Source organism: Diadema setosum, chromosome 20 (genome assembly GCF_964275005.1).
Source record: "Diadema setosum chromosome 20, eeDiaSeto1, whole genome shotgun sequence".
NCBI lineage: Eukaryota > Metazoa > Echinodermata > Echinoidea > Diadematoida > Diadematidae > Diadema > Diadema setosum.
In genome coordinates, this window is record NC_092704.1 from 8,286,877 (window position 1) to 8,302,911 (window position 16,035).

Here is a 16,035-nt window from a genome sequence, read left to right on the forward strand (position 1 = left end):
CACTGGGGCATAAGCATGGATGTTCCCCCCCCCCCCAAAAAAAAAAAGATGTATATGTTCCTTATTAGTCCTCTGTAACACCACTCTTTTCTTAGTAATTTCCTTTCTTATTTATTTAATTCATTCAATGCACAACCTTCATGCCACCACTAAAGAAGTTTTGTCATTTATTAAGCTTTGTTCATACTTCCACCGCAATGTGATATGTGTTACCAATATACATATTAACAATTTTCTGCCAAAACTCATCACAACAATGAAACTTTATTACGATATCTCAATGCTGTGATTTGGAAATAGATTGACATTCCTTCAACTCAACTCAACTGCATCGCAGTGCAGTGGAAGTATCGTTCTTATCGTTCCAGGTTTTTTTTTTTTTTTTTTTTTTATCCGAGTTTGTCTCGTCACGGAAGTGGCCGGAATTACCTCACAGCACTCACAGCAATGGTTCTCACACCTTCTCGGCACCTCTACCAATTTGGGGCATCCTCCATTCTTAAGCCAATCTTCCAGGGGGCATTTCATGAAGCATTTTGTCCGACAAGTTGTCGGACAAATTGGGCTCTCAGCCAATCAAATGCAAGGATTTCAATAGCTTGTAACAGTTTGTCAGAAAAATATCCGACCAAAATGCTTTATGAAATGCCCCCCCCCCCCCCCCCGAGCTCTTAATTCCTCCACCTGCCTCTTTCCCTCTTTCCACATTTTCTTTGGTCGATCTCCCTTGCTTTCGTAGCTCATTTACTTTAAACTGTGACACCTTCCTCAGGACATCCTCCTCCTTCTTCCTCAACACATGTCCATACCATCACACTCCATTTGCCTTTGCCAGCTGTTCCACTGATTCCTTCAACCCAAGCATCTCCATTATATCCTCAGCCACCCAGTGCCCAGTCACTGGGTATTCCCCTCCCCTCTTGCACAACCTGACACTTATAGTTCCATCATCACAACAACCCCTATCTCTCCACTTGAAATAATCATATCTACATCAAAAGACCTTTGAGTTTGCAAGAATCTGGTTAGAACAAAGAAACTAATATACGTCCAGTCTGACGCACATTTAATTATTGGATGCATGAAATTTGTCCCAGGCAAACTAGGACACTAAAGGGACATTGTATTCCACACCATTGCAACTCTACAATGACGAAAAAACAAAATATCCAGCTAAACAGTAAGTGCGCGATCAGAAAACATTTGTTAAACAGTCCACCATGTCAGTTGGATGTTTATAAAGGTCTAAACTTTAAACAACATTCACATTATGTCACTTCAAATTGACAGATGACACTTGCAAGCTTTGTGGGACATTACGCTAATCTCAGCCTAATGTCACACTGTCCTGAATGTTAACTCCCGATGAACACAAGATTATGGAATTTTTAGAATTTAGTGATCAGGAAGGTGCTCCAGGAGGCCCAAAAACACTACCAGCGGTCACACGATGTTTTCAAAAGCCAACACAAATGACTACGGCAACACCAATGTGACATTTTCCACAATCGTGTGTCCATCGGGAATCAAAATCGGGGCAGTATGATGCCTGCTTTAATGTTGCATGGCTTTGACCTGAACTGTGTAAAGACCTGTTCCTTCTCCTCTGGCCACTCAGTCAATGTACTCTGGAATTAAATGGCACATACATGTAACACTTCTACCACGAGTGGCATATTTTCCCTCTACACAACAGACACAATGTCTCATTGAAGCAATACCAGCAAAACTCAGAAGCAAAAGTGTACCTTCACATGGCAAGAATTAGATTTAATCACTGTTATACAAATTGAAGCACGATATCAGACATGTGTCTAGCATGGTGCCGTAATTCTGTGCTCTAATGTACCTTACCCTTCATTATCGTTCTAATATACTTCAATTATGGATGATATTTGCATCAGACAGATTTTATTGTAGTTCTATTTTTGGTGACAGTGCAGTGATTGAGTGAACATAAATGTCCGAATGCAATAGCAATGCGAAGGTGTCATGCCTCAACATACATGATGCATGCACAAAGACAGCAATCATTGCAAATTATTCAAATACATACTATGTAGTCCCGTTTTTACTGACACAATAAAATTAACAGACTATAGCTCATGTGTGCTACTTTTACAGCACACAAACACTCTACATGTCATGTACATTCCCACTGCACATTCCTCATTTAAATGTAAAAAGAGTGCAGTGACAACCATCTGAAACACCTCGAGTGTTGTTTTTTTTTTTTTAATTCATGTGACTTTCAGTATCTGTATTGATATCCTAGTCATTCTAATTTGCACTCTAATGTCATTAGACTCCTTGCACATTTATGCATGTAATTGCTAAACACCAATTTCAGTCATTGGAATTGTATTCACATTCGGAGTGTTTGGGTGTAATTATACAATATAAGACAAATAAGCTGTAACTACTAACTACTTTACAAATGTCTAAGGATTTATAGCTAATATGCCAAATACAAACAATGAACATCTTAAAACATTTAAAAAATGCATCAACGAGTGGGTAACACAAGCCAATATACCATTACACTGCCACCTGAAAGTCGGCATGCACTGTACTGACACAAACTAATCCCTTCATAGAATTCTAATTCCACCTGAATGAAGTTCAATCATTACCATTTATTAAAACTATCTCAATTCATAATCTAGCTTTTCCTTGACCCTGTACACTCTTAACAAAATATTAAATTCTCAAATGGTAATAGATATGTCATGTGGTTAGAATCTTAAATATTCTAAACTAAGCCTATGTAAAGATAATTACAAAACCTTCAAACTTTTAAGAGCCTTCAAAAGGTTCTTACCAATAGATGTCCCTTATCTCATTTTTTTTTTTTTTTTAAATGTCCCCTCAAGAACTCTGAGGTACCCAGGTTTCTAGGTTCACCTCTCACAACAATTCCTAAACATTTTTGGTTCTAATTCAAGTTTACTATTTTTTTTCTACAAATTGATCTACCATATGTGAGGAATCGGCTCTCTGATTTGATCAAACCAAGAGTGCAGCTTTATGTTCACAGATGTCTGTGAGTAATTGTATTATGTCATTTTCTTCAATTCTCATCTTTTTACCAATTTTTAGTGGAAATAACAAGTTACAACATATACCTCAAATACAAGGTACTGCAAAATTAGAATTCACTGTTGCAATCAATAAGTGGTCCCTTTAAAAAACACTTTATATTGTTGAGGTATTGACCAATAGTCATTACCAATGTTCTCAACAAAAATCCATGAAACTACAACTACTGGGCTAGTCGATAAAGTGTGAACTTGCCAACAAGAAGTGAAATATTCTAATGGAATAAATCTACACACCTTTTTATTTGGGCTTATTCAACCACACGTGCTTGTTTTGCATTTGCGTTCTCAAGGTCAAAATTGTAATTACATTGCATCAAAATGGCTCACTTCATTTGTGGAAAACTACAAGATAATACAACAAAATCTTCAAAATCATAACCACTGTGACGAGTCACATATAAAGTGTGAGCTTGCAGACAAGTAGGCCTACGAAATTTTAATGGAATAAATCTACATGTGGTTTTAATTAGGCTTAACTCAACCACAAGTGTTTGCATTGTATCTGGGTTCTCAAAGTCAAAAGCATATATACATTTTTATCAAACTGACTTGATTCTTTTGTGGAAAACTATATGATATCCTGTATTGTAGAAACTACAATATAATACAATATAATACGAAATCTTCAAAACCATAACCATACTGTGGCGAGTCACATAATAAAGTGTGAAACTGCCAACAAGTGCAAGACATATGAATATAATAAATCTATTTTCGTTTTTAGGCTCAATTCAACGACAGGTGCTTGCATTGCATCTGGGTTCTCAAGGTCAAAAGTGTATATACATTCCATTAAAATGACTCACTTTTGGCCCCAACAATTGCAGGCGCATACTTTTGATGAGAAACTTTTTGAGGTGAAGTTACTTTAAAAAAGATGATTCAATTATGCAACAAAATAGGCCTACCTGATAAAATAAACAAGTTTGAAATTTGTTCATACTTGGAAATGATCCATGATCTACAAAACAGGATCAATTCTTCATGTAGGATAAACAATCTTATTTTTGTAGTAATTAAGATCAACAAGCATTATATCACCACATAATCATATTATAGGCCTACATACTTTTTTTTTCTGAAATCAGGATTTGCTAAGAATGAGCAAGCCCACTATTGTTATGGACAATTGCCTAATTGATTTTTTAGTTGAGGTTCAGGACAGTTGAAGAATGTGGTCCTCCTAATCTGGTGTTGACAGATTATGATGCCACACTTCCTCATATGTACCAACATGCTAACTTCTTAAAATTTTTGTGTGCCATTGCCTCTCATTTATATTTCCATCATTTCACCTCATTTGAAATTTGAAATGTACCAAACTTGTCAACATAATTTTCTGTGAATTTGTATATCTACATGTCAATCAATCGAACACATTTTCTGGTAGTTTACGTCATTTACATGCCCTACATGTATTCATACTTGATCATAAACTAATGCATATACACTGCAATCGAGGCTGAAGTGAAATACACTTTATTATTTTGCTAGTGCTTCAATTCAACTATTCACCAGCAAGACTCACTAGTAACCCAAATTCATACATGTATTTCACTTGTTAAGTGACCTCCAGTGTCTATTTCATGTGTTGTTTCCCCTAATTTCCTTGCATTTCACCATTATGCACTGGTCTTTGCCCAGTTTCTTACAGCCATATTGAAGTGCAAGCCCATTTCCATTAGAAGACAAACCATTGATTCTACACTGGAAACTTCTTCATACTTAAATAAATATCAAGACAAGAAAAAGTTTGTCCCACATTAACTTTTCTACATCTGTAACCAATGAGTTAAATGTTGATCTTTTAAATCGCAAAACAAATGTTGCATATATTTGTGCTCATCTTCAATTTTTCTTTTTAGCCAAATCTTGTGTGACAAACTGTTTTCTTTTGTTTTGTATTTACTATCAGTAATGTGTAATGGTTTGCAAATACAGATGAATAATCTTGCATCTCTATGAAAACAGGCAATTTACTGCAGTTCATTTCATTGTGGAAGTTAAGTGGACATAAAATGTGATAAATACAACACCAACCTTGTGGCGTTGTGCCACTGCGTCCATTATCACATAATTTGCAAAACAAATTCAAGCCGTATGATCCATCACTGTCCATGGCCACAATGAAATAACATGATTATGCAATGTAGGTCTAGTCCACCTACTACATGGAGAGCTTGTTCTTAAAAACTTCATTTAGTATGTATCTATTGATTTGGAAACATCAAAACAGTTACAATCTGGTATTCTTGACTCGATACAGCTGAAAAAAGAATATCCATGTTAGATCCTATCCAAGAAATCTAATGGATCCGCCTTTCTAATCTGATTCCTTACAAAATCTTTTATGTTGTGCCAATCCCGTCCCCGTAGTGATTTTTCACACTTAAGGCACTCTTCACACTGAGCTTTTCCTGGTAAACTTGTTGTTTCAAAACAGGTCTTCAGTCTCTTTGCTACAGCCAGTTTCTCTTCTTTAGTCCATGGTCTCTTTCTCTTCTGACCCCTTTCTCGTTTCGTACCTTTCACTTTGGAACCTGAATGGCAAAAACGACAAACGTTTACATTTGAATTTATCCAGCAAAAAATGTTACTTGTAATTTCATAGGCATGAATGGCGTTCCAGGAAATGGAAAACTCATTGGCTTGCTACTGTTACTTTCAATCAGAGGTAGGTTATACATAGAGTACAAGGCTTGTAATTTAGGCCCCAGTCCCATATAGTTAGAGAATCAACACGGCAGTCCTGGACCATACATGGTGGCTACAAGGACCATATCCCCCCCCCCCCCCCCAGATGTCTCCCCGCACCATCAAGCCCCAGTTCCATATATACTATACAGGCCAAAAGTTTGGACACACCTTCTCATTAAAAACGTTTTCTTTATTTTCATGAGCACCCTTTCTTGTAATTACTGCTTTGAACACTTTTGGCATTCTCTCGATGACCTTCAAGAGGTAGTCTCCTGAAATGGTTTTGCAACAGGTGTGCGTTACTAGGGTGAATTACACTGTATACAGTGGATTTTTGTTGTTGTTGTTGTTCTATCAGCAGGATTGGAATTATCAGTTGTGTTGTGCAGAAATAAGTTTAGTACACAGCTGACAGCCCTATTCGACAACTGTTAAATTTCATATTATGGCAAGAACTATAATAAGCTTTTAGAAAAATGAGTGGTCATCATTACTTTAACAAATGAAGGCCAGTCAGTTCAGAAAACTGCAAAAACTTTAAATATGTCCCCAAGTGGAGTCCAAAAACCACCAAGTGCTACAACGAAATTGGCACACATGAGGAAAGACTCAGGAAAGGAAGACCACGAGTCACTTCTGCTTCTGAGGATAGTTCATCCGAGTCACCAGCCTCAGAAATCGCAAGTTAACAACGGCTCAGATCAGAGACCAGGTGAATGCCACACAGAGTTCTAGCAGCAGCCCCATCTCCAGAACAACAATTAAGAGGAGACTGTGAATCAGGCCTTCATATGGTAAAATACATTTTTGTACCTGCTAGGGAACCACATGTAGGGGTGTTGCCATAATAATAGGGATACTGACCAGTGACCAGCGACTAGTAACCAGCTGTAATAGTGTGTGTGTTCATGCAAAACATGTCATATGGGGTACTGACAAGAATAAGACATAATGGCGGTCTTTATTGCATTTTCCTTATTTGGACTCCACAAGAAAAACAAAATAAAGGCCATCAGTATGTCTTAAACTTTGCTCTGTACCCTATATGACATGGTTTACAAGAGCACACACACACTGCCATCATGAATAAACTCGAATTATCACTTTAAACAATGTGATGAATTCCCCAACCTAACACTAAGGGAATTAAGCTCAACTAGCAATTATTTTACCAAAAAAAAAAAAAATACCATGGCAATGTCAAATTTTTATTTTTGGTTCCGTTGAAATAACATTCAATTTGGCTCTGCGTCACTGTGTGAGCAAAAAGCTGCAATATAGCAAGACTATTTTCTTACCAGATTTGATCACTGCCTTTACTCTTCTAACTGCATTTTCTTTGTCAAACTGGCCAACATCAGAATGCTGTAGCTGGCTAGCATCCGTTGATACTTCAGCATCCATGACTATGTCCTCTTCATCAGCATCATGATCTACATCTGGATCAAGGGCATCGTCTAGTGGTACTTCTGGAAATGCAAATTCAAATTGGAGAATAAGATGCAAGAAATCATTATAAAAGAGGCACTTCACAAACCACAAAGGTTCCCAGCCTTATGGTAGTAAAAGGGGACATCATTGCAATCAAAAGATACCAGAATTGTATCTAAGTAAGCTCAAAATAATTATGTGGTAAACGACACTCAGTTTTGGGGGGAATTTCAAGGATTAGCTCATCAAACTTTTGATTATGAAGGTGAAAATCAGTAAACATATTTACACCAAAACCACAAGATACTAAAATCTTTTAAATTTTAGCCAAGAACACCACCTCACATCATTGTCGTATTGGGTCATGTAACATTCATAATGATAAATTATCAGGTAGTTGAGTAAATGGGTTGACATATTTTTTTAATTCTGTCACTACTTTGCCTTATCATGAACTGCCTGTTGGCCTGATACTAGATTGTTCTTCAGTGGTTTAGTAGTATAAAATTATCAAAAAATATATCTCTAGATTTATATGTTCTTATTAAGTTATAAGCATCAGCTTCTGGAATTAACTATATTGGTTCTGATCTAAAATCATTTACACACTTAGACCTCTCCTTTTCCTTCTCTATTCTTCCCTGCTCCTCTTTCTTTGTTCTTCGTTGTCCAGTATCTGTCTGAGGGCATTTCCTCAAATTCTGTTATTTCTGTGTATTGAGTTATTGTTGTTGTTGTCGTCGTTATGTTTTTTGTGGCCGATTGCATATCTTCCTTTCCATTCAATTTTCCTGGCACACCTGGCCCCATAGTGTCTGTGCCACAAATGTGATATGTTACATAGTTTATACGTTTGCATCCTAAAATCCTAGTAAGTATTGTTTATAGTATCAGCATCATTATATTAATGAGTAAAATGTACAATAGTATATAGAAGAATTTAAAATGAATATATTGGTATAACAAATTGGTGCTGTTGTTGTTTTGTTCCAGTGTTCCACGTCTTACAAGCGTGGCTTTTTTTAGTGGAACACTGTTTTCCATCATTGTGATTATTTACTATTTTTGTTGCCATGACAAAGTGCATTGTTTCTTTTTTACGACATCATTCGTGTATAATATACTTTATATTGTATTGAAAAAATCCTTTATCAGACGAGTGCAAGAGAAATGAAAAAAAAAATTGTATCACTTTGGATTATGTCAACTTTTTTCTTTTCTATGTAATGATGGAAATGAATAAACTATTGAATTGAATTGAATTGAATAGACCTTGATTAAGAATATCGAACAATTTTCAAAACTGTCTCATTCAAAATTTAAAGCATACCATATTAAATAGTAGGCTTTTTAATCTTGGGAACTGACACTGTTTTATGTACCTACCAAGGTGTGAATGATCTCTCTATATATTATTGAACTGCGATCAGGGAGACATTAAAGGCCTACATCCATTTTTTTTTTTTTTTTTTTTTTTTGCGGGGGATACAAGTAATTTTTTCTTTGTTTTCAAAAATGATCCTGTTCAGATTACAATTATACATAAAAATAGTCATTGGGCTCAGTGGTGCTTTGATAACAATATCAGAACAAGCAGTACTGCCCACAATCTGTCTAACTTGAAGTACATGTACGTAGTGAATGTGTATGAGCACCGGAAATGTATCTCATCGAGTGGAGAGAAGGCCAGGGTAGGAAAAAACCTCCGCCCGGTGGATGGCCTATGGGAGAGGCGAAAATTCTGCAAACTAGCGGTGAGAGATAGCTCCTTTAGGGCCTGATTTACACTTCCCTACTCTATCCTGATAACAAAAGACCATTGTGGTATGTACTACATTTATCTGGTAGAGTACACTTCACATCTGGTGCTCTTAGTATCTTTGTAGAAAATTTGGGAGCTCTTTTAGTTTCAGAATGCACGGCAAAGAAACATATGTTCCATCCGTTGACTGAAATCAGCACGTGTGTTGTCAATGTTTGTATGCGTAGTAAGTCTATGCTTGTGCGCGATAACCGCACGGTGAATGAATGCATGTAATTATCAGACTGTGATCTTCTCTTCGCTCAATTTTGGGAGCCACACGATTGGTCTGGACTCTAGAGCTCTATGTGCTGTTCCCGAAATGTGTCATTTCGTCTAATAATGGGCCCAAGCCCTGTATACCACATGTTCTATGCACATTAAGTTCCACGCATTAAAGAACATCAATTATAACCGCATTATCTCTCACCCAATAATAACATTTCAGTCAAGCTTCCCAGAGTATATTAAGTGAATATTATTTAGTTGATAACATACCTTCTCCTTCATCAAGCTGAACCTCATCAAGAGTTGATCCATGAAGTTTACCAAGGGAGCCTTTGTCCATGCACATGAGAATCTTGGAAACCTTAGCTACTTGCATGACATGATCGGGAAGACGGTAAAAGTTCCGGTGAATGCGCACATCGTGTCCCATAAAATTGGCCAGCACATCAAGCTCATTGTCTCTTAAGTTCATCACTTGTGAGACCGTGGCAATATGCTTGCGCAACCTTGTAGATGTTATGTACGAAGGCTTGCTTGCACCACAAGATATGCTGAATTTCCTAACCACATCACTCCCTCTGATGTGGCCATTAGAACTTGTCAGGGCAAACACATAAGGATTGGTCTCATACACACCAGCATCTCCTCTCTTAGCAACCAACAAGTCCATACTCCTTTTCATCTCACTTGTAAGAAGAACAGGAACTGCACGTTGTTTCTTCCCCACAATTTCCAGACGCCACAGGTTTTTACCGAGTTTTGCTTCCCATTTGGACAGGCCATAGTCGTCAGTCACCTCATCACCTTGCTTACACTTGCTGAAGTCATCTAGTTTCATTTTGCTGACTTCTCCAGATCGTTTCCTGTTAAACACTACTATGGATGTCAATGTCAGCTCAGTTAGGTATCTGTACTCCTTAGATATGTCCTCATCTGTTGTCTCTTCATTGAGTTTTGTGATGACTTCTTCAGTCTCAGTTTTCAGATATGATGTAAGTTTAACTACATCCTTTGTGACAGGTAGGTAAGTAGGATTGTTCCTCTTATTCTCATTCAGGGTGCGTAATGCGTGACTCGATACACTCTCTGTCCACTTCAGCTCGCAGAGTCTGATGAATTGGTTGCATCTTCTTTCCATGGCTTCATTCTCTTTCATGATTGCCTGACCCAAAAGAACACCAGCTGCCTTCTTCAGGGTATGACCAAGCTTTAGGGCTAAGCTTGGCGTTGTGTAAGTATGACTCTTCTCATCAAACCCTGAAATGTTCCTGGTTGCTTGTACAATGTCGGTGAACTTGCTGGGATGGATCAAATCTGCTAATCCTGCATTCTTGTCAGCAGTTACCTTTCTATACTCCAGTACTAATCTTCCAGTTTCCCTCAATTTGGTTCTGATGTAATCAAATTGGTCTTCATCATGGCCAAGTTTAAATGCTAGTTTCTCTGCCAGCAGTCTAGTCAGTTGATCTCCTTTAATAAAAGAGGAGACACCATTCTCATCTTCTCGTAGGCCTGCATAAATTTCTCTGACTTTTGTGGACATACCAGGAGCTGGTTGCAAAAGTCTTCCCTTTTTGATGCGACTTGTTTTTCGCTTCTTTTGAGATGTTTCATGCTTCTCATTTTCATCAGGAACCAACTTACAACTGTGTTTCCATAACTCTCTTTTACTGAAGTATCCTTTGCATTGATGGCAAGGCACATACTTCTTATAGTCAGCATCATAATTCGGTCGATACACAGTTATGATCTCGCCTTCTCCTTCTTGAAGTACGGCATGATTGTGTAAGTAATTGCCCAGATTTCTCATCTTGGTTAATAGTTGGTCCTTCAAAACCTTGTCAGTTGTAGCTTTCCATCGAACTACATCCAGCTCATCTTTATGTCCCTTAAATTCAGCAAGATGACGGGGCAATTTTTTGACGTACTTCCTGCAGAAGGGACAATATGAGCCTTTGTCCCACAATCTTTTGCCTTTTGTGTTGTGTGTCCGCATAACCGTTATTTTTTTCATCCCTTTATCAGTTTTACTGGCCTGTTGCTCACATTCAGACTTGCTGGGATTTGGTGATCCTTGTGCCAACTTGCCCAATGGCTGATGACACATGTGACATTCAGCTGATGTCCCTGCTTGTTCAAGTTGCTCACTCTCTTCCTCTGATGCATTATTGCTGTGATTTGGTGAAGTTTGATCCACATACTTTCTCCAGGATTTGTGTGGGATAAACTCTTCATCTTCACTATCTGTGCTTACATCCTCAGACTCGGGAACATAGTCATCATCTGTCAGTTGGTCACTTTCTCCCATTGAAACCACAGAAGGACTGCTCGAACCCTGACTGCCATCTGCATCTGTTCCCTTTTCACCACCGAGATAACATTCCACTGATGTCCCAGTTTGTTCAAGATCATCATGTTTCCCCTTTGATACCTCAGAATGATGGCTCAAACCCTGACTGCCATCTGCGTCTGTTCCATTTTCATGCACTAGATCACATTCCGCTGATGTCCCAGTTTGTTCAAGATCCTTATTTTCCCCCTTTGATACCTCAGACGGACTGCAGAAACCCTGACTGCCACCTGTGTCTGTTCCATTTTCATGCACTAAATCACATTCCGCTGATGTCCCAGTTTGTTCAAGATTCTTATTTCCCCCCTTTGATACCTCAGGACTGCAGAAACCCTGACTGCCACCTGTGTCTGTTCCATTTTCATGCACTAGATCACATTCAGCTGATGTCCCAGTTTTTTCAAGATCCCTTTTCTCCCCCTTTGATACCTCAGAAGGACTGCAGAAACCCTGACTGCCATCTGTGTCTGTTCCATTTTCACCCACGAGATCACATTCCGCTGATGTCCCAATTTGTTCAAGATCCTCATGTTCTTTCTTTGATACCTCAAAAGGATCATTGCTCAAACCCTGACTGCCATCTGTGTCTGTTCCATTTTCATGCACTAGATCACATTCCGCTGATGTCCAATTTTGTTCAAGATCTTCATTTTCCCCGTTTGATACTTCAGGAAGATTGCTCAAACCCTGACTGCCATCTGCGTCTGTTACATCTTCATGCACGTGATCACGTTCAGCTGATGTCCCAGTTTGTTCAAGTTCCTCATGTTCCTCCTTTGATACCTCAGAAGGACTGTTCAAACCCTGACTGCCATCCGCGTCTGTTCCATTTTCATGCACATGATCATATTCAGGTGATGTCCCAGTTTGTTCAAGATTCTCATTTCCCCCCTTTGATACCTCAGGAGGATTGCTCAAAACCTGATTGCCATCTGTGTCTTTTCCGTTTTCATGCATAAGATCACATTCCGCTGATGTCCTAATTTGTTCAAGATCTTCATTTTCCCCGTTTGATACCTCAGGAAGATTGCTCAAACCCTGACTGCCATCTGCGTCTGTTACATCTTCATGCACATGATCACATTCAGCTGATGTCCCATCAGTTTGTTCAAGTTCCTCATGTTCCTCCTCTGATACCTCAGGAGGACTGCTCAAACCCTGATCTGGACGACTGCCATCTGTGTCTGTTCCATTTTCATGCACGAGATCACATTCAGCTGATATTCTGGTTTTCTGAAGTTGCTCACTCTCTCCTAGGCCCTCTGATGCCTCATTGCTGTGATGATTTGGTGATGTTTGTGCCACGTCACTCAAAAGCGGCACATCATGTTCTGCTGATTCCTTGGTTTGTTCAAGCTGCTCACTCTCATTGTTCCGCCTTCGACACTTTCTTCGCCACCACAGATTTGGTGCCTTGTAGTCATACCTAATTTCATCACCAACTTTTATGTCTTTAATTGCAAACAAGCAAAGAAAAACTTTTCCGCTTTCTTCCACCTTCCTCATCCTGGAATTGCATTCACTTGTCCCTTCCTTTGCATCATTTACAAAACGACCGTTGGACTTGGTCTCAGTTGCATCAATGCTGTAATAAATGATGAACAATATAATGTCCTCGCTTAGTTTGGGTACTGGACAGAATTTTAAGATTTAATTCAGGGCTGGATTTCATTTAATTTAAGTGATTTATAGTTTACCCATATTGTGAGAAAAGCTTGGTTTCATTCTCAAAACAACAAAAGTAAAATTTTGATTTTGGCTTCATTGATTACTAGTTGGCTTCATCTCTGACGGGGACCACAAATATTCCCTTGAAACAAAGTTTAGGGGACTTTCAGAAACAAAATTCCAAATTTAAGAGAAAACAAAAACTGGACATGATGTAGAATACACTGCAGAGCTATGACTTGAAATAAAAACACCTTGTGTTATCAAGCATTTCATATTAATAGAGTTTGTGTTACCAGGCCCCCATAACATAGAGGTTTGCAATCAATCATAAAGACACAGGTATTGGTCAATCAAGACCATTGTTTCATGCGCATACATGTATATTCCAACATATCCACTATTAACCAATCAGAATCACTCTTTGAATTTACCGACTGATCACAAATCTTTGTTTTACGGGCCCCTGGTTGTCACCGTATTATGTACCAAAAACATAGCAACTACATTTATGTGTAGCCCAATTGCCAGCTGTGGAAATTGTGGAACATATATACAATATTAATGTACACTATAGGATAACGCCATGCTAAACCATGTAGGATACTTTCATGTGTAGTGCTTATTCTGCTGATAAGGTTCTGTGAGATTCAGTCAGGTTAGGCCTACCGAGTCCACATTCAACTGCATCAAAGTTTATACCCTGGACTTTTCAATATGGGAACACATATTTCTAAGTCTTGAGCAAATCATATCTGTCAATATTAGCTCATTTTATATCGTAATTTCGTGAGAGATTACGTCATATATGAGAGATCCCGCTAGTGCGCGCGCCACTCAATTCGTTAGTCGCCGCCATCTTGCTTACACGCGAATTTCTGTGCATCGGAAAATTCGCCGGAATTGCACTTGAAAATTCAAGTTTCGTTCGAGTTGGATTGACATAATAGCTAAAGTTACCTCAACGGGAGGTTTTGCCAGGTTTTTTATGGTTTTAACGATCATTCTTCAGCCGAACAACAACGGTATTTATGTCTTCAACCAACGTTCCAAACGTGGGCGGCGCAGCCGCACCACCGCTGCTGACAGCAGTTGCGTCCCCGGCAGCCACCGGCGGGGGTCGCGGAGACCAACACGCACAAGAGTGCAAGCAGAAAACTGCGACAGCCAAAGGTAAAACGCCTACTAGAGCCGGCAAGGTAGGTACTAGTAATAGTACTACTGCAACTACAAGCAGTGCTAACCCTAGTGGTAGTACCGGTGCAAACAAAACAGTGAAACCACCTGCCAAACTGGCTTCTAAAGTTTCAACTTTGGAAGATAGACTCGGCAAGCTTGAAGGCCAGTTAGCTGTAGTTGTTCAATTTGTGGAGGCACAGTCGGCAAAGCAGACACCAGCCCGTGAAGGCGGTGGCAATGGAAAGAGTATCAGGACTCGTTCTGAATACTCCCCTTCAGACTCGGCAGATACTGACTGCCATTATGATGATGAATATGCGGCACCATTTTTGGGCCGAGATATGGATGAAAACTCAGTGATTATCCAACCAGGTCAAGGGGATCGTTGTCAGGATGACAAATTTGATATTGAAGAAGGCGAAGTTCCCCCTCCTGTAGTGGAAAAAGTTCCAAACATTGCAGCCAAATTTGCTGTGGCTGAGGAAGTTGGTCCCCCCATTGACCCAGAAATTGCTAAGTCTACAGCCTACCTGCTGACCCACCAGCTTGAGCCCAAAGTGGTAGATGATACGATCACTAAATACCCCATTCCCAGCAACTGTGAGCTGGTGGATGTGCCGAAAGTCAACCAAAGAATCTGGAATGGGCTCCCTGCCTTTTCAAAGACACGAGACCTCAAATTTCAGAGACTCCAAAAGAATCTCACGAGAGGCATCAATGCCTACATACATACAGTGTCGGCACAGAATATTACTGAACAGCAGCAAGATGCACTAGCACTTCTGTGCAGTGCGAACTTTGAGCTAAATTCCTTACGTAAGGAATTCATGAAACCAGACATTGGTTATCAATTCCAACATCTCTGCAAGCCCTCTACACCGGTCTCCAAATTCCTTTTCGGTGACGACCTGGGAAAGCAAATGAAAGACATAAGAGATGAACAAAAAGCAACTGAGGGTGTCCTCAGGAGTGAGCATAGCAGACAGTACAAAAAGCAGCGTTTCAGCCCATATGACTATGGCAGGAGTGCATATGGCAAGGGCAGGAGCAAGATTACATCAGGAAGCTCGAATTTGCCCCAACAGTACCGCGACGCGGGCTGGACTACATCTCGTGCAAGCACAAGTGATGTGACTAGGCCTACAGGTGCAAAAGGACCGTGGACTGGAGCTACCAGCCATGCTTTTTTGGGCCAGCGCCCCAAGGGGAGGGGGAAGCCGCCAGCTCCCCACACCTTCACACATCCCAGCCAGCACCAACCGCACTGCGGCAGCAAGCAAGGCTCAGGGATGAAGAGAGCACGATAACCTCCAGTTCAACTGACGAGGTAAATATAACATCCTTTTCTAGTGATCATGCAAAGCTATGTCATCATGATAATGTAGAACCTGTGGTAGGAGGTCGACTGAAGCAATTCTTCCCAAAGTGGCGCAAAATTACTTCAGACCCACATGTGCTAAATGCTGTAAGTGGTTACAGGCTTGAATTCAGTAAAGAGATGGGTGCACCATCTAGAACTAAACCCCCTTACATTTTTCGATGTGATAAAGCCGAAGAGGCTGATATTGATCTTGAAATTT

General features: G+C 39.5%; 3 protein-coding genes across 3 annotated transcripts in view; 1 reads left to right on the top strand and 2 right to left on the bottom strand.

Moving 5' to 3' along the window:
• The window catches only part of LOC140243859 (uncharacterized), a 342,981-nt gene that overhangs the window by 170,454 nt on the left and 156,492 nt on the right, over window positions 1-16,035 (bottom strand). The window lies entirely within an intron of this gene.
• On the bottom strand, window positions 1,021-11,900 carry LOC140243857 (uncharacterized). Its single transcript, XM_072323530.1, has 3 exons — window positions 9,529-11,900; window positions 7,097-7,267; window positions 1,021-5,641 (listed from the first exon to the last, which is right to left on the bottom strand). Exons 1-3 carry the CDS (start codon window positions 11,564-11,566, stop codon window positions 5,388-5,390), a joined length of 2,463 nt encoding a protein of 820 aa, XP_072179631.1. The 5' UTR covers window positions 11,567-11,900; the 3' UTR covers window positions 1,021-5,387.
• On the top strand, window positions 14,142-15,838 carry LOC140243858 (uncharacterized). Its single transcript, XM_072323531.1, has one exon. The coding sequence runs from the start codon at window positions 14,308-14,310 to the stop codon at window positions 15,760-15,762; it is 1,455 nt and encodes a 484-aa protein (XP_072179632.1). The 5' UTR covers window positions 14,142-14,307; the 3' UTR covers window positions 15,763-15,838.

Coding starts and splice junctions, on each gene's coding strand:
- LOC140243858 (XM_072323531.1), top strand. CDS start 14,308: ATGTCTTCAACCAACGTTCCAAACGTGGGCGGCGCAGCCGCACCACCG.
- LOC140243857 (XM_072323530.1), bottom strand. CDS start 11,566: ATGGGAGAAAGTGACCAACTGACAGATGATGACTATGTTCCCGAGTCT. Junction 7,268..9,528: donor TCAGCTTGATGAAGGAGAAG/GTATGTTATCAA, acceptor TTGCATTTCCAG/AAGTACCACTAGACGATGCC. Junction 5,642..7,096: donor AAAGGCAGTGATCAAATCTG/GTAAGAAAATAG, acceptor TTTGCCATTCAG/GTTCCAAAGTGAAAGGTACG.